This window comes from Zonotrichia leucophrys, chromosome 29 (genome assembly GCF_028769735.1).
Source record: "Zonotrichia leucophrys gambelii isolate GWCS_2022_RI chromosome 29, RI_Zleu_2.0, whole genome shotgun sequence".
NCBI lineage: Eukaryota > Metazoa > Chordata > Aves > Passeriformes > Passerellidae > Zonotrichia > Zonotrichia leucophrys.
Genome location: NC_088198.1, coordinates 327,085 through 345,191, shown reverse-complemented (window position 1 = coordinate 345,191; position 18,107 = coordinate 327,085). Strand labels below are relative to the sequence as shown.

The 18,107-nt window shown below is 49.7% G+C and overlaps 2 protein-coding genes across 3 annotated transcripts; both read right to left on the bottom strand.

Moving 5' to 3' along the window:
- Nucleotides 1-1,699: 1,699 nt before the first annotated feature.
- On the bottom strand, nucleotides 1,700-5,481 carry LOC135459163 (keratin, type II cytoskeletal 75-like). 2 transcript variants are annotated; one of them, XM_064734871.1, is made up of 10 exons: nucleotides 5,202-5,481; nucleotides 4,936-5,132; nucleotides 4,351-4,565; nucleotides 4,027-4,087; nucleotides 3,822-3,917; nucleotides 3,416-3,580; nucleotides 3,037-3,162; nucleotides 2,430-2,650; nucleotides 2,151-2,185; nucleotides 1,700-2,039 (listed from the first exon to the last, which is right to left on the bottom strand). In XM_064734871.1, the coding sequence occupies exons 1-10, from the start codon at nucleotides 5,479-5,481 to the stop codon at nucleotides 1,831-1,833; spliced, it is 1,605 nt and encodes a 534-aa protein (XP_064590941.1). In that variant the 3' UTR covers nucleotides 1,700-1,830. The 2 variants fall into 2 exon arrangements, with proteins under 2 accessions (XP_064590941.1, XP_064590940.1); XM_064734870.1 differs by having other exon boundaries at nucleotides 4,936-5,481.
- A 4,789-nt stretch (nucleotides 5,482-10,270) lies between these two features.
- Nucleotides 10,271-14,489, bottom strand: LOC135459114 (keratin, type II cytoskeletal 75-like). Its single transcript, XM_064734766.1, has 9 exons — nucleotides 13,995-14,489; nucleotides 12,853-13,067; nucleotides 12,284-12,344; nucleotides 11,995-12,090; nucleotides 11,619-11,783; nucleotides 11,313-11,438; nucleotides 10,851-11,071; nucleotides 10,574-10,605; nucleotides 10,271-10,467 (listed from the first exon to the last, which is right to left on the bottom strand). Exons 1-9 carry the CDS (start codon nucleotides 14,487-14,489, stop codon nucleotides 10,271-10,273), a joined length of 1,608 nt encoding a protein of 535 aa, XP_064590836.1.
- Nucleotides 14,490-18,107: the final 3,618 nt, after the last annotated feature.

Here is an 18,107-nt window from a genome sequence, read left to right as displayed (position 1 = left end):
CCCGCGGCCTCCCCTCCCCTGCCCGGTGCTTGCAGGTGAACCTCAATGGCAGCAGAGTCTTGGCCAAGCCGGTCCGGCCCAGGCCTGCTCCTGGGGCTCAGGAACCCCAGCTCAGCCTGGGCTGGTGGCAGGGCAGGGATTAGTAGTGGCAAGATGTCAGCAGCCGCAGCCATGGCCTGGCCTCAGCCCCACGGCCTCCCCTCCCCTGCCCGGGAGTTGCAGGTGAACCCCAACAGTGGTGGAATCTTGGCTGAGCCGGCCCAGCCTGAGGCTGCTCCTGGGGCCTGGCAGACCCAGCTCAGCCTGGGCTGGTGGCAGGGCAGGGATTAGTAGTGGCAAGATGTTCACAACCACAGCCATGGCCCAGCCTTGGTCCTGTAGCCTCCCATCCCTGCCCAGCCCCATGGGCTCCCCAGAAAGGGGTCCAGCCCCACGGCAGAGCCCGCTCAGCCTGGCCCAGTCGGGACAAGGATCAGGGCTGGCCATGTTACCTGTTCTCAGGCTGGAAGAGAAAAGAGACTTCTCAGGATTTTTCATTTTCAACTTGTGTGTCTACAGAGGCGTGGTCAGCTTTCTAGTGGTTTAACAAAGTGTCAATATTCAAAACGACTCACTGGTTTTGTCAGGCACAGAGGAAGCTCTCAACAGCTCTTCTCAAAAAACCCCACTTCCGTAGTAGTTCCAATGGTAAAACCAGCACACCATTCTCTGGGGAGCCTGTTCAGTGCCCCACCACCCTCTGGGGACGAACCTTTCCTGATGTCCAGCTTGACCCTCCCCTGGCACAGCTCCAGCCATTCCCTGGGTCCTGTCTCTAGTCCCCAGAGCAGAGACCAGAGCTGTCCCTGGGCATGAAGCTGCAGCCCCCAAGGAGTCTCACCTCAGTCTCCTCTTTTCCAAGGCAGACAAGCCAACCCTCAGCTGCTCCTTGCCCCTGCAGACCCTTCCCCATTCATGTAGCCCTGGATGGAGCTTTGATGCTGGACAGTGCTTAAATAACAAACCATACTCCAGCTCTGCTGCTGCCAGTGGGATGTGGACTGGAGAGCCTGGAGAAAGATGGGCAGGTACTGAAGAGGACAAGCCACTTCCTGTCCAGTGCCCTGAGAGTCTTTCACTGTCTCACAATCTCCTCTGGGGATATTATTCCTCCAAAAAAAGGTTGTTTTGGGGGTTTAATGGGTGTTTTCCATTTCTAATTATGGTAATGGCAGTGGAGGTGTTTTATCAGTCCCTGCAGATGTGTGTGCAGATCAGATGAGGTGCAGCACTCATCTTCTTGGGAAAACCAGATTTATATCCCTCCATGAGTCATCCTATTCAATTACAGAGGTTTGGGCACAACTACTGTGGCATAAAAGGCTGAGATGTCATAAGTAGGAATTAAGGCAGAAGAACTTTGTTTTGTGCCAAGTAGGAAGGGCACATATCTTCCCATCCTCATGGAAATAGAACATCCAAGTGTTTTATTCCTGTTGGATATGAGGTCCATGGACTTGGGGAGGAAGGAGGTGTCTCAACTTCCATGTGCCTTTTTTACCTTCAAAGCAGCAAAGTTACTGTGCTGCACCAGCCACCCTTTGCCACAAGGTAAGAGAAAAGAATTGGAATTGAAAAGAGGATGCAACATAGTTAATTCCACATGCCTTTTATTAGACAAACACTGGGAAATGAGGAATGTTGAGGGTCACAGGACAAACAGGAGCACTGCATCTTTTATATAACTAATGACACATGGGTTTGATTTCTAAATCTTTTGAAGGAGCCGGATAAGGATTGGACCCAAGAGAAGCCTCAGCACTGGTGGCACTAGGGCCTGGAGTCAGTTCCTCAGTAACATCCCCTCATGGAAGAGCCGGTGGAGATGGACTTGAAGCTGGAGCTGCTGCCTCCAACCATGCAAGAGCCACCTGTGCCGTATCCACTTCCAGAGATGGAGCCCATTCCCATTCCAGCACAGACCACACCTCCGGGCCCACCACTGGAGCTCAGGTAGTTCATGCCTCCATATCCTGTTCCTGAAGTGCTTCTGGTCACAGCTGCCAGGGAAAAACAACATCATGAGAGGAATTCACAGGCAGTGGATGAGTGGGATAGGCTCTGAGCAGGGGTGGGAGGTAGATATAGAAATGTCTCTAAAAGTTACTTACAGATGTTCACTGAGGCAGCACCTTCCCCAGAGAGCCTGTCAGGGAGCAAAAGAGAGCCAGTGAGACATCAAAGGGAACCTCACAAAGGCAGGAAAATTTCCTTTGAATATTTTTGAAAGGTGCAAAGTTTGTATGAAAGGCTGCTGTATCCAAACAGCTCCTCTTCACAGGCACTCACTGGTCTTTAAACAGCTTTCAGGTCTGAATGTGGATCTAAACCTGACCAGGGTGTTTAACTCCATTGCACCTCTGAAAACTGGGATATAAAATCTCACTCACCTGCACTCCTCGCCCTCCAGCAGCTTCTTATAAGTCACGATCTCAATGTCCAGGGCCAGCTTGACATTCATGAGCTCCTGGTATTCCCGGAGCTGCCGGGCCAGGTCAGCCTTGGCTTTCTGCAGAGCTGTCTCCAAGTCCTCCAGTTTGTCCCTGGCATCCTTGAGGGCCATCTCTCCACGATGTTCTGCATCATTGATGGACGTCTGCAATCCATTGACCTGCAGGAGAAAATGCAGATTTTCATTCCTTATCAAGAGCATAATCCAGCTCTTTGTATCTTGAGGTCCCAATCCCACGTCTGATGTTTGGGTTAACATCAATAGGGTGTGATCTTAACCGTCACTGATCCATGAATTGAATTCAATTCATTGAACTGATCCATGTTCTGAGTCAGGTCCCAGTCTGGATTTACCTCTACAACTCTCAGAATCTCCTTGTGGTGATTGATACTACACTGAGTAACTCTTGGTGATGTCACTGCTCTCATATAAATCCAGTCACGTTCATTCCTGATCCTGCAGAACTCCCTTGGTTGATTTTATTTTTATTCCCTGGGCAACTCAGAGGTGGGGTCACAGCAAGGGTTATGTTTGCTGCCCTTTACCTGTTTTTTCACGCTGTCAATCTCGGATCGGACCCGCTGGATGTGGCGGTTGAGCTCTGAGATCTCCTGCTTGGTGTTCCGGAGGTCGTCCCCATGCCTGCCAGCTGTCGCCTGCAGCTCCTCGTACTGTCACAAAGAGGGACAACCAGTCAAAGGAAAATAAGCTGGATTTAGAGCCCAACAGTGCAGGTTTGGGGCTGTTTGCGTGTTCAAAAATGTGTGCGTGTTTTCAATCCCAAATTAACACTTCTGAATTTCATAGGGTTATTAAATATGAAGACATTCTGTGTTTCAAAATCACAGTGGGAACCACCTCCCTTGGGGAATTTGGGGATGGGAGGATGGTTTTCCCTTTGCAGAAGCCTCCCGAGACACTTACCCTGGACTGGTACCAGGACTCGGCCTCGGCGCGGCTCCGGTTGGCGATGTCCTCGTACTGCGCCTTCACCTCGGCAATGATGCCCTCCATGTCAAGGCTGCGGTTGTTGTCCATGGTGAGAACCACAGAGGTGTCAGAGATCTGGCTCTGTATCTGGGACAGCTCCTGCAAAAACAGCAAATACTCCTGAGAGTCACAACACAAATGTTGCTTGGAGGATGGAAAGCCCCAGGGTTAGAGGGGAGATCTGGGTGAACAAAAGGATTTTTCCAAGACAGCTGCATGCAAAAATGTGAAATGGAAAAACCATTGAATTATTTAGTGCAACAGAGGGGGAAATAATCAGCCCTGAGGCTCTGGAATGGGAAAGGAAGGCAAGGAGAAAGGTATAAGCTCCGGTGCTCACAGTTTCGTAGAGGGCTCTGAGGAAGTCGATCTCCTCTGTGAGCGAATCCAGCGTGGCCTGCAGCTCTGACTTGCCCAGGTAGGCAGTATCCACTTTCTAGGAGAGGAAGCACATCATCAGAATGAGGTGAGCTTCAGACAAGCAGAGGAAAAGCTGGAGAAGGGGTTTCTTGCAGGGCTGGGAGGCCATGTGGGCAGGCACTCACCTTCTTCAGGGTCACAAACTCGTTCTCGACATCCGCGTGCTTGTTGAGCTCATCTTCATATCTGTGGAAGGAAGGTGGAGGGGTGGTCTAGGCTTGTTTTAAAATTATTTAATGTTTTCAGGACCAGTCTCTATTTTTTTTTTATGTACTGCTCTGCACCTTGGTCTTTTTGCTCTGTAATTTTCTGCCTGTTACTTTTCAGCCATATCTTGTATTAAACTCAGACTTTTCTCAGAGGATTGAATCAGCAAAAAGGCTTTTTTCCCTCATTTTCTGCATCTGTTGCAGCCCACCCAGGCCCAGGCAGACCACGAACAGACTCACTTGTTCCTGAAGTCCTCAGCAATGGTCTGCATCTTGCTCAGCTCCCCTCTCAGGTTCTCCTTGTCTGTCGTTAGGCTGCTCAGGTGCCTCCTGAGGTTGTTCACGTAGGTCTCAAAGAGGGGCTCAATGTTCTTTTTCACTGTTTTGTTCCCCTGTTCTTGCAGAAGGGCCCACTTGGTCTCCAGGACCTTGTTTTGTTGTTCAAGGAATCGGACCTGGAGAGAGAAGAATGTTTTAGAATGGTTTTCCTTGGAGATGTGAGGCACATCCTGCAAGGATTTACTTGCTGGAAGGTGGGAGGTCTCAGCCCTTCAGCTGACAAGTTAAACACTCCTGCTCTCTCTCCCAACTCTGCTTCCTTACATCCAGTACCACCACTTTGTCCCTGTTTTCTGGTCTCACTGCTGCATTCCTGAAACATGTAAATGGTCTCAAAGCTGGAAAGCCTCAGGATTTGTTCTCAGGCTGCTGGGATTTTAGAATGCTGGCAGTACAGGAGCAGCAAAATTGTGGCTAAAGATATAATTCACCCTTGCTTCCCCACCAAAGAATCACCACAGCATAACCAGGAATCTCAGGTCTCACCTTGTCAATGAAGGAGGCAAATTTATTGTTGAGGGTTTGAATCTGATCCTTCTCATTCTTGCGGATATTCTGAATGTGGGGGTCAATCTGCAGGTTGAGTGGCTTCAGAAGGCTCTGGTTGATTGACACTTCATGGATGCCCCCAACTGGGACAGCAGGGAATCCAGGGCCACCACCAAACCCAAAAGGACCAGCAGCTGCCCCACCAAACCCAAAAGGACCAGCAGCTGCCCCACCATACCCAAAAGGACCAGCAGCTGCCCCACCAAACCCACAGGAGATCCCAGTGCCAGCACCAAAACCTGCGGGTCCGTAGGGGACACCACCTCTTCCAGCTATGGAGATCCTCTGGCATTCACCAAGGTTGTAGAGGCTCCTGCTTCCAAAGCCTCCAGTGAGCCTTCCATAGGCAGTGGTGGCCCCACAGCCCCCAGCTTGGAGTGCAGGGCGCAGGCAGAGGCTGGAGCTGCTGGCATTTGGGACGAAGGCAGAAGCGGCGCTGAAGTTCCTTCTGGCCTGGCTCCTCACAGTGCACTGGCGGGACATGGCTGCCAGGAGTGATCCAAGGAATAAAGGAGTGAGAGGAAGTGGCTGGAAGTGAAGCTGTGCTCCCCCAGCCTAGGACTGGCCCTTTATACCCTCCTGAGGTGGGGATGGCTCCAGTGTGGTGCTTATCCCACTGATTAACCAGGCCCGGCACACCCACAGTGAGTTCACCATGAGCATCTATGGAGCTTTCAAAAAAGGGCAGAGGTTGCATTTTTTTTTTGTGTTCAAATATCTGAGAAAATCTCAATAGTGGCTTCTCAGCTCCTGCTTGCAGCCACCCCTTTCCCACTCCCTCCTTCCACAGCTGCAGGAGATGGTTCCTTGTTGGGCAAATGCTTGCTCATCTCCAGTCCATGGATGAATCAACTCAGGTTGTGTAAGGTTAATTTGTTTGATTTTGGAACACTGGTTCCTGGTGGAGGGTCTGAGCTCTGAGAAGTGTCTGATCATGGGTTGTGGTTCTGAGCAAACTCCAGTTCCCAACCTGATGGGAGCAGTTCTCTTGTTCTCATGCCTAAACAAGAATTCTTTAAAGCACAACTGGTACAGGAGAGGGAAAGAGGTGATGAAGGGAGATCCAGGAGGGTGATGGGGGAGTCTCGGAGAACCCACCCCCAAAAAACAGCTGGGGATTGGGAAGGATGTGGAGGAAATTTTATGCACGGTGTTCTCAGACCTTTTCTTTCTGTGAAAACTGTCCACGTTCCACAGAATCATCAGGGTTGGAAGAGACCTTCAGGAGGACCCAGTCCAGCTGCCAGCCCAGCACTGCCATGATCACTCTAAGCCATGTGCCCAAATGTGCCAAATCACCCTGATCTGGACTGACAATAGATGGTGACATATCAGAACCTGCTCCAGAAGGGAGTTTCCATCATCTGTGATGCCACAAACCCTGACTCAGCAATTTCTCAGGGCTTCACCTGTGCAGATTTTTGATCTGTTTCCTGACTCATAGGACGACCTTGTCTCTACACGGAGCCACCAGGCGGCCCTCCCCATGCCTGTTGTTTTCCCCTCTTACTCACCAGGAAATTCAGTGTTTAGGACATTGCTCACAGAGGCCTCTCTTCACTCCTACCCCCTGTGGCTTCCAGGAAAAGCCAAACAGGACATTTCCCTGGTGAAGGACACAGCATCTCAGCTCTGGCACACAGAGGATTGTCCTGGAGCAGCCAAGATGCTCCCAAGAATCTGCAGCCTTGTCTGGAGGACGTTGCTCCTTCCCTGGTGCCCAGGGGTGGGCATGCTTCTCCCAGCCCCTGCAGCCCCTGGGGTTTGTCAGGGGCTCAGCTGAGCCCCCACTCCTTGGAGGAGGTGGCAGTGCTCCCGCAGAGCATTTCTGGGAATCCATTGTGGATGTGACAATGAGAGAACTAAATAAGTTTCCCAGAATCAGCCAGAAAGACTTCAGAAAGTTGAAAATAAACACATGATAACATATTATTATAAATAATGTACAGGTTGTTTACCTACTCTCTGTTTTCTTGTTTTTCTCAAAATTATTTATAAGAAGGGCATCTTGTTAATTAACCAGCCAAGTGAAATATATTAATTAAATAACCAATCAAGTCCACCTAAATCAAAACTTATTTAAAAAAGCAGTCCAAAATAAACCACACATTATACCAATCAGCCTCCTGGTGAGCCTGTGTCATTTCTTACTCAACAGTGACAATCCATAGTTTTGCCCAGCCATGTCCAGGCACAGGGATGTGCCACAGGTGTTTGCAGGTGCATCTTTCAGGAGCTTGTCTCGGCACATGTGGCAGCTGAACAAAAGAGTCAATGTGACCAGAAGGTCTCAGGAAGGAAATGGGAAGCTTTCCATCATCTCTTTTTGCCTTTCAGCCAAGCTTTTTTTATTTTTATTTCTATTTTCTCTCTCTGTTCTTGTAACATTTGCATTACACACCCTGGAATGACAATAGCTGTCTTGGGAGTGTTTCAGCTCTTGTGTGTTACAACAAGCAGCCCTTTTTAAGAGAGGGGAGCTCCTGTGACTGAGCCTCAGGCTGTCCTAAAGAACTCTGTAAAATCCTTATGGGCACCAACCTGCAATCAACTCCCTCCACACACTGCAAATCCAGGCCCCTGAGTGCCAGCACCATCCATGTCATTATGACTAAGGCTTTAATCTGGGCTGGGCTGGAATTACTGGGGATCATCTTCTCCTAGTGGAATACCAGCCCCAGGTCATGGCTGCAGTCTGATGGGATGCAGGAGGTGACAGCCTGGAGACCAGGGCCCTGCTCTTCAGCAAGGACAGCTGGAGGTTGGTTGAGTATCCAAACAAATATTCTGGCCCTGGCATTTCCTGGGCTGGAGGACAGGCTTTGTACTCTCTGTGCTGTGACCCAGGTGTGGATGCAGTGGGCAGCACCTTCTGATGTCCCTGTTGGATGTGAGACCAAGTGTTGGTGTCACAGGTGATGGAAACTCCCTCCTGGGCCAGATTCTGATATTTCCTGGTCAGGGTGATTTGGCACATTTGGGTTTAGGGTGGTCATGGTAGTGCTGGGCTGGCAGCTGAACTGGGTCCTCCTGAAGGACATTCAACCTCTTCCAACCCTGATGATGCTGTGGAACATGGACAGTTTTCACAGAAATACAAGGTCTGGGAAATTCCCTCCACATCCTTCCCAATCCCCAGCTGTTTTGTGGTGGTGGGTTCTCCAAGACTCCTGCTAATGCCCCATGTAGTGACCCCTCACAACAGGAGGCAGAGATGGGAATGGAGCTGGGGCTGGAGCACCAGGGAAGGGTCCGGAGAGCTCCTGAAGGAGCTGAGGGGGCTCAGCCTGGAGAAAGGGAGGCTCAGGGGGGACCTTCTGGCTCTGCACAACTCCCTGAGGAGGGGGCAGCCAGGGCAGAGTCAGGCTCTGCTCCAGGGGAACCACAGGACAAGAGGAAGCAGCCTCAGACTGTGCCAGGGGAGGTTGAGGTTGGACATCAGGGGAATTTCTTCATGGGCCTTGGCAGGGGCTGCCCAGGGAGGTTTGGAGTCCCCATCCTGGAGGTGTCCAAGGAAGGACTGGATGTGGCACTTGGTGCTCTGGGCTGGGTTACAAGGTGGGGGTTGCACAGGTTGGATTCCATGATCTGGGAGGGCTTTTCCAACCTCAGGGATTCTGGGATTATACACTCCCATATCCTCGTAGTTAGAGAGGGTGTGTTTGGGCAACAGAAGGAAAGCCATTGGCTGACCTGGCCCAGGCTGCTGTTCTGATGGAGGGAGGATATTGCTCCTTCCCTGGAGGCTGCTGAGGGAGGTGTGGAGCAGGAGTGGGGACCCACAACCAAGCCTGCAGGATTTCAGGAAGGAGATTTCCTCAGGGATACACGCACAGAGCACAGGGCATCCTAGAAAATGATGGGAAACTACTGGTCGTGAAGGAAACCCTGAATCAGTCTGTCATTCCAGCACTGCCAGTTCCCTTCTGTTTCCCCAAATCCATGAGCATTTTCTTAAGAGGGCCCCTCTACTCATTACTTGAACCTATTAAAATCCAGGGAGTGAGGGCTGGCATGTCTTTTCCAGTCACAGCTGTTAATTCAAGTGACCTTCCAGTAGTGAGATCTGTCACTGCAGATGTTTCTCTGCTTTTACTTCTCCATTAATTTCTCCCAATTAGTCAGAACCACATCTGAAAGCCCTACAACCTCCTCTGTTTTTTCTTCCACCTTCTCAAAACAAGACCAACATATCCTATGAACCTGAAGAAACATTGGATCTTGAAGACTTTCACTTTTCAACAGTGAAATAAATCCCTTTCTTGGGTTTTTTAATAGCTACTAGATTAGTGATATTTAATTCAGTCTAGGGCCACATCTGGTTCATAATTCTTACTGACCAGAGTGTGGACCTGATCCTGCCCCTCTGTGTGGTTAGAGGGGAAGGAACATCAGCACCAGGACCCTGAGCCAGGGAGGGCTCTCAGCCTGCTCAGGCAGATGTTGGCACTGCTGGCTCCAAGGCGTGGGTGACACCAGGGGTTTGGGATTGATGATTCACCTGAACAGGCCAGGGGGTTTCTCTGGCTCCCCTGGGAGTTAATTCCCTCTTGTTTGAGGTTTGTGCAAGTACATCACACACCTGGCACTGGGATCTCACCCCCAGGATCCAGGCTCTTGGGTGCTCGACGGGCTGGGAGCTGGAAGTAAATGAAGCTCAGACCTTTTCCCCTATGCCTGACTCCTGCCTTGGCGTGTCCTGGTGTTTGGCTTCCAGGTGTTTTCCTTGCACAGCGGGGAGGGAATGTTGAAATCAGCACCAAATCTCCCTCTGAGGTTCTGCTGGGCTGGGGTGTTCTGGCTGCTGACAGTGAAATTCAGTAAATCTGAGTGAGGAGCAAAAATCTGAGCCTTTAACTGGTCAGGGCCTGAGGGAAAGTTCTTGGTACCTGTGTTTGCATGTGCTCTTGCACCTCTTTAATTAAAAGGACTACAAAATAGAATAAATTACATGTGCATTTTTATTAGACAAACTCCAGAAAGTGAAGAGAGACAAACAGTCATGGGACACATTTTATATACAAAATCCGGCCAAAAAATTGCTGAGCTGGAGCAAGCGAGCTGCAAATTTAACCCAGTGAGACTCAGGTTCAGGGCTGAGCCCAACAGGATGTGTGCAAGACAACACAGCTGAGAGAGAGTTCCTAAAGTAAGGCTCCTGTGGGACAGGACTTGGGGTGCAGGTGGCCCTGGTTGTGCCCACCCCGCCACGCTCCAGTAAAGGACCAGTTTTGGTGTTTTATGGTGCGTGGCGGTGACTGGAGGGAGAATTTTAGCTCCTGTAACTTCTTCTGGTGGAGGAGCTGGAGACAAACTTCATGCTGGAGCTGCTGCCAGCTCCGAGGGTGGTGCTGCTCACCCCGGGAACGCCCCCGCAGTTGAAGCTGTTCCCCAAATTGCAGATCCCCCCTCCCATGCTGAGGTTGCTGCCTCCTCCGTATCCCGATCCCACTGTTGTTCTGGTGACGGCTGTAAAGAGGAGAAGGAAATGTTTCAATATCTCCAGGCATTGGCTTCTTGGTGTAGAGACACAGGAATGTTTAAATAAGGCAATTCTTATATTATAGAGACTTACAGATATTCACTGGGACCCCATCTCCAGCCAGCCTGTTCAGGGATGGAACATAAGGAAGAGGATTAGAAGTCTGTTGATACTGGGGTGGGGGGGGGAGGACAATAAAATACCTTTCCCAGAGGCATTTGGGGTGAAAAATAAAATCGCAGCATAATTCACAGATTTTTGTTATTTCCATTATCTGGGAAAATCCCCCCACTCTCTGCCCCCTGTTTAGCATTCCAGAAATGCTGAGCTTCTCCTGTGTCAGCCTCAGGGCTGGATGTTTCCCACCCACCTGCACTCCTCGCCCTCCAGCAGCTTCCTGTAGGTCGCAATCTCGATGTCCAGGGCCAGCTTGACGTTCATGAGCTCCTGGTACTCCCGGAGCTGCCGGGCCAGGTCAGCCTTGGCCTGTTGCAGAGCATCCTCCAGCTCGGCCAGCTTGGCCCTGGCATCCTTGAGGGTCAGCTCCCCGCGCTCCTCAGCATCGGCGATGGCAGCTTTCAGGTTTGCACACTATGGAACACAAAGTTCTGCTCAAAGTCCCCACCCCAGACCTAGGTTTTTCTTTACCTCCCCTGAAATCACAAGGTTTTATCCCAGCACCATCAGCTCCACCAGTTTTAGTGACAGTTTTCTTTTTGAGTGAAAAAGAGTCGAACTGAGCAGAACTGCTCAGGTTGCTCCAACCTTTTCCTTCCTCTCCCTTGCAAGTCCAGAAGTAAATTGGTGAAAAGTGGGGTTTGCTGCCCTTTACCTGCTTTTTCACACTGTCGATCTCGGATCGGAGCCTCTGGACGTGGCGGTTGAGCTCTGAGATCTCCTGCTTGGTGTTCCGGAGGTCGTCCCCATGCCTGCCAGCCGTGGCCTGCAGCTCCTCGTACTGTCACAGAGAGGAACAATCAGTCAAAGGAAAATCCCCCATTTTTGGAGTTACCAGGAGCCTGGAGAGTCCCTCCTCCAGCCCAGATCAACAGCTGGGAAGGTTTTCTTGGAAGAGTCGGTCTTTATCTGTTCCAGACAAGATAAGAAGATAAGAGCATGGAAACCCCAGATCCTTCACCTTGGTCTGGTACCAGGACTCGGCCTCGGCACGGCTCCGGTTGGCGATGTCCTCGTACTGAGCCTTGACCTCAGAGATGATGCTGTCCAGGTCCAGGTTCCGGTTGTTGTCCATGGTGAGAACCACAGAGGTGTCAGAGATCTGGGTCTGCATCTGGGACAGCTCCTGCAAAGAGCACAGGGAATGAGGTAATCCCCTTGGGAGATGCCTTTTCACTCTTCCAGGTGAGCTGCAGACCTGGGAGAGGCTGTTACAGATCGTTATCTGAACAGCTCAGGTGTTGGTGCAACTCAACAGAGGGAAAGGATTTAGCATCTCCCGGCGGGAGAGAAGTCTTCACTGAGGGCTGGGATGTTTTGGAGCTGGTTGTACTCACTGCTTCATAAAGTGCTCTCAGGAAATTAATTTCTTCACTCAGCGCATCTGCCCTGGCTTGGAGTTCCACCTTGTTCATGTAGGAAGCATCTACATCCTGGGGGATGAGAGATTCTTGGGTGGTTCACACCCCTATCAGTAGATCAGGAACATGCATTGTGATAACAGTCCAGGGAAGAAACCATAATAAAACTGAAGAGGTTGGAATTGTAATGGGTGGATTTGTGACTGAGTGGGTGATCAGAGCTCTGCAGTAAGCCATCCCACAGTGCCCTGGAATTTGCTCTCACCTTCTTGAGCGTCACAAATTCGTTCTCTGCAATGGTCCTTCTGTTGATCTCATCTTCGTACCTAAAGGAGGATGGCACAGGGAGTTTTTGTTTGGGCAGGTAACTGAAAGATTTGAGTTTGCTGAAATGAATTTCCTTCAGAGCATTTTGCATACAATGCTCTTTTCCCTCAATGAGACACCAGGAGCTGAACCAGTTAAAACAAGTACATCAAAACAATTCTAACAAATCCATTATTTTTTATTTATTTCTGGCCATTAGTCATCCTCCTTCTGCTGTTTTAAGCAAATGAAATGTGCTGCTCTGAAACTTTCAGACCTACTGTGTAATTTTTCCCTCTCAGTAGGTAATTTAGTTAATAAGTCTTTGATCAGGCTCCAAATTATTCCCCAAATGTTGGCATACTCAAATCTGTTACTCCGTTACTGACAAAATTTCTCTTTGAGAAAATGTCATTGCCCGGAATTCCAGGATCCCAACCTCTCCTGGATCCCCCAGTTGGTTTTAGGATGTTGAGAGGAGAAAGGCTGCACCTGCCCAGGTGAGGAGAGCATTAGCTCAAGACTTACTTCTTCTTGAAGTCCTCGACCAGGTACTGGGTGTTGACGAGTTCTCCCTCCAGCCTCCCCTTGTCGCTCAGCAAGGAGTTCAGCTGCACCCGCAGGTTGTTGATGTAGGTCTCGAAAAGCGGCTCCAGGTTGTTCCTCACTGTTTTCATTCCCTGCTCCTGCAGCAAACTCCATTTTGTTTCCAGCACTTTGTTTTGTTGCTCAAGGAATCGGACCTGGAAGGAAAAATATCCTGAAGGGTCTTTGAAAGAACAGAGACTGGGGAGAATTTCCCTGCAAATGAGAGGGTCTCAGAACTGGCTGAGAGGGTAAAATGCTCCTTCCAGCTGGTTTGCAGAGCCAAATTCTCAACTCTTGGGAGATTTGGCTACAGGGACCCTGTTCAGTGCTAGAAACTCTGAAACAACCCTTGATTTTCTGGCTTCTCATTCATTGTTTAAATTGAGACCAGGTACAGGGATTTTGTGAGCAAAATCAAATAAGGAGCAAAGCAGGGCTTGCTCTTTAATTAAAATAACATTGTTAAGGCGCTGCTTCTCCTTCCCTTCTGCAGATCTCCTCTACCCCACTAAATGTCCAAAATATTGCAGTGTTTTCCTTGCAACCACAGAGGAGCAGCTTGACCAGAGTAGGAGCTGAGCAGATGTTCTTGTGCATTAGTGAAATGTGGTGGACATACAGATTTGGATGAGATTTTGATATTTTGAACTAAAAATCCAAACATTTAGGTGACAGATTTAAATGCCTTTGAGAGAATTCAAGCATTGAGAAGCTGCTTCTCCCTTGTGCCAATTACTTGGTCATTTTAGGTGGGTTTCTGGAATTCATTTGATCATCTACAAAGCTGTTCCCAAGGCTCCTGAAATGCTCAGGCTAAAGTCTCCAGAAGGGTGGGATTCTCCTCTGGAGATTTCTTTCCCCACTGCCTGTGAGGTGTGGGAGCAGCAAATGAGGAGGAACTCAAACACTAGATGATTAATTCATAGCAACCGCTATGGAACAGGTGCCATTCCCTGGAGCTTCCAGGGCATCTTCCAGTCTTATTTCTCACTTGTATTCCTCCTTGATCAGCTTTTCTCCTCATCAAGCAGAAAAGTGTCCCTGTCAAAAAAATCAGATATTTAGGAAAGCTCAGATCTCACCTTGTCAATGAAGGAGGCGAATTTGTTGTTGAGGGTTTTGATTTGTTCCTTCTCCTCTTTTCGGATCCTTTGGATGTTAGGGTCAATCTCCAAGTTGAGCGGTTTCAGAAGGCTCTGATTGATGGAGACTTCGTGGATGCCCCCAGCAGGGAATCCAGGGCCACCCCCAAAGGCCCCGTATCCGTAGCCAAGGTTGGCTGGAACACCAAAGCCGCCCCCGTACACGCTCCCGGCGCCACCACCAAACCCTGCCGAGCCATAGAAGCTGCCACCCCTTCCAGCCACGGAGATCTTCTTGCAGCCACCAACATTGTAGAGGCTTTTGCTTCCAAAGCCCCCCCCGACTCTGGCAAAGCCACTGCCAGCATTGCAGCTGCCCAGGCGGGTGACGGAGCAGGAGCTGAAGCTGGTCCGGCACGTGTTGGGGACCATGGCTGAAGCAGCGCTGAAGCCGCTTCTCCCCCTCTGAATCCTCACGGTGGACTGGCGAGACATTGCTGGGGCTTTTTGGATTGGGGTGGATGCTGCAGCTAGAATAAAGGAGCAAAGGTGCTGGCCTGGAGCAAGGAGTAGGAGGGAAAGGAGAGAGGTGAACCTGTGCTCTGCAAGGGCTGGGGAGAGCCCTTTTATGCATGTATGAGCCTGGGATGGGTTGGATGAGGTGGATCATCTTTCTGATGAATTAGGCTTGGCATGTCCAACAGCATTCTGGAGAGTGAACTCACTCTGCACACACGCCCTGCTGAAATAATACAGCCCAGGTTCTCAGCAACAGGGAATTGTTTGGGAATAACTGTCGCCGGTCTTTGTAGACAGCCAGACTCGTCCCCATTTCAAAGCTGGAAAGTGGCGATGAGTCACACTGGGCACTGGCAGCAAAACACCGCTCAAGTGCCTGTCACTCAACACCTCTGTCATTGGAAAACTTCATCCCTCGGGATTGCTTTCGCCCCTTTTGTTCACAAGCAGGGCTTGGGAAAGTTTCAATCCTTGTGCTTTAGGAGTGGAACCAGTGCCAGTTCCACAGCCAGCCCTGCAGTCAGATGTTTTATACTGGAGTTTTTGGGATATCTTTGTGATAAGATTCTTGTGAAATTTGCCCAGAGAGGTTGTGGACTCCCCATCCCTGGAAGTGTCCAAGGCTGGGTCAGATGGTATTTGGAACAACCTGGGGTATGGAAGGTGTCCCTGTCCATAGGACTATATGATGACCAGATGATCTTTAAGGTCATCCCATCCAAACCATCCTGTGATTCCATGGACCACGTGCAGCCACCACAGAAATCAGCAGAGTTTTGCTCCCATCCCTAAAAAGCTCAGGAATTTTCCCTCTGGAAATCCTGCTTCTCCAGGCTTATTCCACTTGTCTTATAAAAGATAATTACGTGAATAAAATTTTGACAAGATCTTTTTGTTCCTGTGTGGATTTTGACAGCTGCCACTGAGCTCTGTCACAAACATGTGCTGCCACCTCAGGTTTGTGGGTTTGGACTTTATTTTAGCAGGATGAAAACAAACAAGCAAACAACTCAGAAATATATACATAGGAGGAAAGATTGTGGGAATGGGAACTGCCTTGACTCCGCTGGCTCTGTGGAAATGGAGCGCTCCAGGGCTGTTCCCAATGCACACTTAATAAACACAATGTCATTTCCCAAGGATTTAATCAGCTCTTTCAGCACATCTGGAAGTGCGATCCTGCCTGCTGAAATCCACTAGAAAGCGCAAGATTCCCTCTGCCCAGGACCACTCTAGGACATCCTGGGTCTTTCCCACCACAGGTACCAGCACAGCCCTTTGCATTTAACAGGTGGTTTGAGTAAAAATAAAAGGTAAAAATGTAAAAAATAATTAATTTTGAGGGACAAAAAGTGCTTGTGGTGTTTTGTGTCGTTCAGGAAAATAGGATTTGTATATAATTTATTTAAACAAAAGGCTGAAATGGTAAATGGTTACCCCTGAGCAGCTTCCCCTTGTGCTGGCTGCAGGCCAGAGCAGCAGCTGCTGCAGCACAGGAAGAATGGAATAATGAGAAATCAATGGAATAATGAGGAACCACCATGGTGGGGGCAGTTGTGCTTCCATCTCCCCCTGCTTGGTCACATATCCAGGTGCAGGAAACTCCCAGAATTTTTTTGTGTCCCCATTGTTTCCCAACTGTCTGAGAGGTGATGTTTGCAATGGAAGTTTTAAATTCAATGTTATTCTTAGGCAGGGTTTGTCAGGTTGGTTTTGTGTTTATTGTCAGACTGAGATTTTATTGCAAGGAAGGGCTGAATCCTGCAGGTTTTGCACAGTGAGGCCGCATCACTATGTGTGACTCTGCAGCCCTGGGAGCTAGAGGCAAGCAGATTGGAAGCAAAGTCTGTGTCCAAAGGGCATTTTTGAAAGGATTATTGATCAGTCTGGGGGCTTTGCCCGCCAACAGACAGATATCAGGACTTGAGGTCACGCGATTCATTCCCACATGCTGGATTCCAGTCCCAGGCAGAAAGATCTCCAACTGAAAGAGGGGAAAATTAGGTTGGATATCGGGAAGAAATTCCTCCTCATGAGGATGCCAAGGCCCTGGCACAGGGCGCCCAGAGAAGCTGTGGCTGCCCCATTGCTGGAAGTGTCCAAGGCCAGGCTGGAGCAGGCTGGGATAGTGGAAGGTGTCCCTGCCCATGGCAGGGGTGGGATGGGGTTTAAAGTCCCTTCGCACCCAAACCACTCCATGACCATAAGACATTCAAAAGCAGCTGGAAGTTGCCAGCCCATGGTTCCTTTGGGAATACTGTCTCAGCCCTCTCCATCTCCCCTAGCTCTGAGTACCTGAAAGGAGTTTTATTCCAATTTTTCCAGTGGAGATCAGCACCAAAGGGCAGATCCTCCCTCCCCGGGGAGATACACAACGTGGGGAGTCCGGGTGTGCAGGGCAGAGCTCCCCCAGTTCTCCCAGTGGGATGTGTCAGTGCTTTCCTTTTTCCCCTCAGGCTCCCTTTGCATCTGAAACTTGTCTTTTTTTGGCTAAGGAATCCACCGAGTGCGTTGGAGCCCATGGTTAATAACAGCAGTAATAATGCAGCTCCTCCAAGCAACTGAGAAGGAATTAATTTCTTTCCATTCCATGTTCTGCCAGGGTGGAGGTGATGTGGTCGTCACTCATCCGGAAGGAATTTCAGAGGTAATTACAAAAGGCAGAACTGGGAGCACAAGGAGCTGTAGCTACAGGTTTGGGGTATGGGCTGATGGAAAGGGGGGTCCCCACCCTGCTCTGTTGATGAAACACAGAGTTTCCAGGTAGCTCCTGGGGGTGTGTCTCCCATGCTCCTGCAGCTCCAGACATGGAATGGATTTGCTGCTCTGGTACCTCCTGATACAGAGGTTCCAGAGGATGGTGCTGGAGCTCGCGCACTGCTCTGGAGCTTTTCCTCCTGATCCCACCTCAGGAGCTGTGTCTGGGCAGGTCCCTCTGGGCCAGAGTCCCTCTGGTGTGAGAGAGGCTGGGCAGGCTCTGGAGCTTCCTTCCCTGCCCCTCGTTTCCTTCCACCAGGATGAGCAGTCTCTGCAGGCCCAGAGCAAGAGGCGGGAGAACACTTTACAGGCGCTGTAAACCTGGGAGTAAAGTCTTGGCTGAATTTGCATCTGGCACCATGCTGCTATCAAGGTAAAAACTTCTCCTTTGAGATTAGGGAGTTCTGCCTGTGTCAGGGCAATAAATGCAGCTCCAGCCCCTTTAGTGAGAAATCTGAGCCATTTGCCTGTGGTTTAGTGAGGAGGGATGTCTCCAACAGTTTTTCATCACCTCCTCTCCATCCCTTTACTCTGCTGCTCCTGTCCAGAATCCACCTCAGAATCCTTCATCTTCTCAGGCTGAAATTTTTGGATGTTCCTCTCTGTGTTTTGTTTGCAAAAAACCCTGTATTTGTAAAACAAGAGTGTGTCAAAGTACCTTGCATTGGTTCACCTGTGCTACCTAATCTCAGTTTAATTATCAGCAAAGTCAAGGCTGTAATTTAGGTTAATTTCTTAAATTAAAGCCTTTGGGTTAAACTTGGGCTTCCAAGCTAAATTCAAACCCGACTCATTTCGGGCGTAATTTACTATTTCATCCCACGTTAATGAAGACCA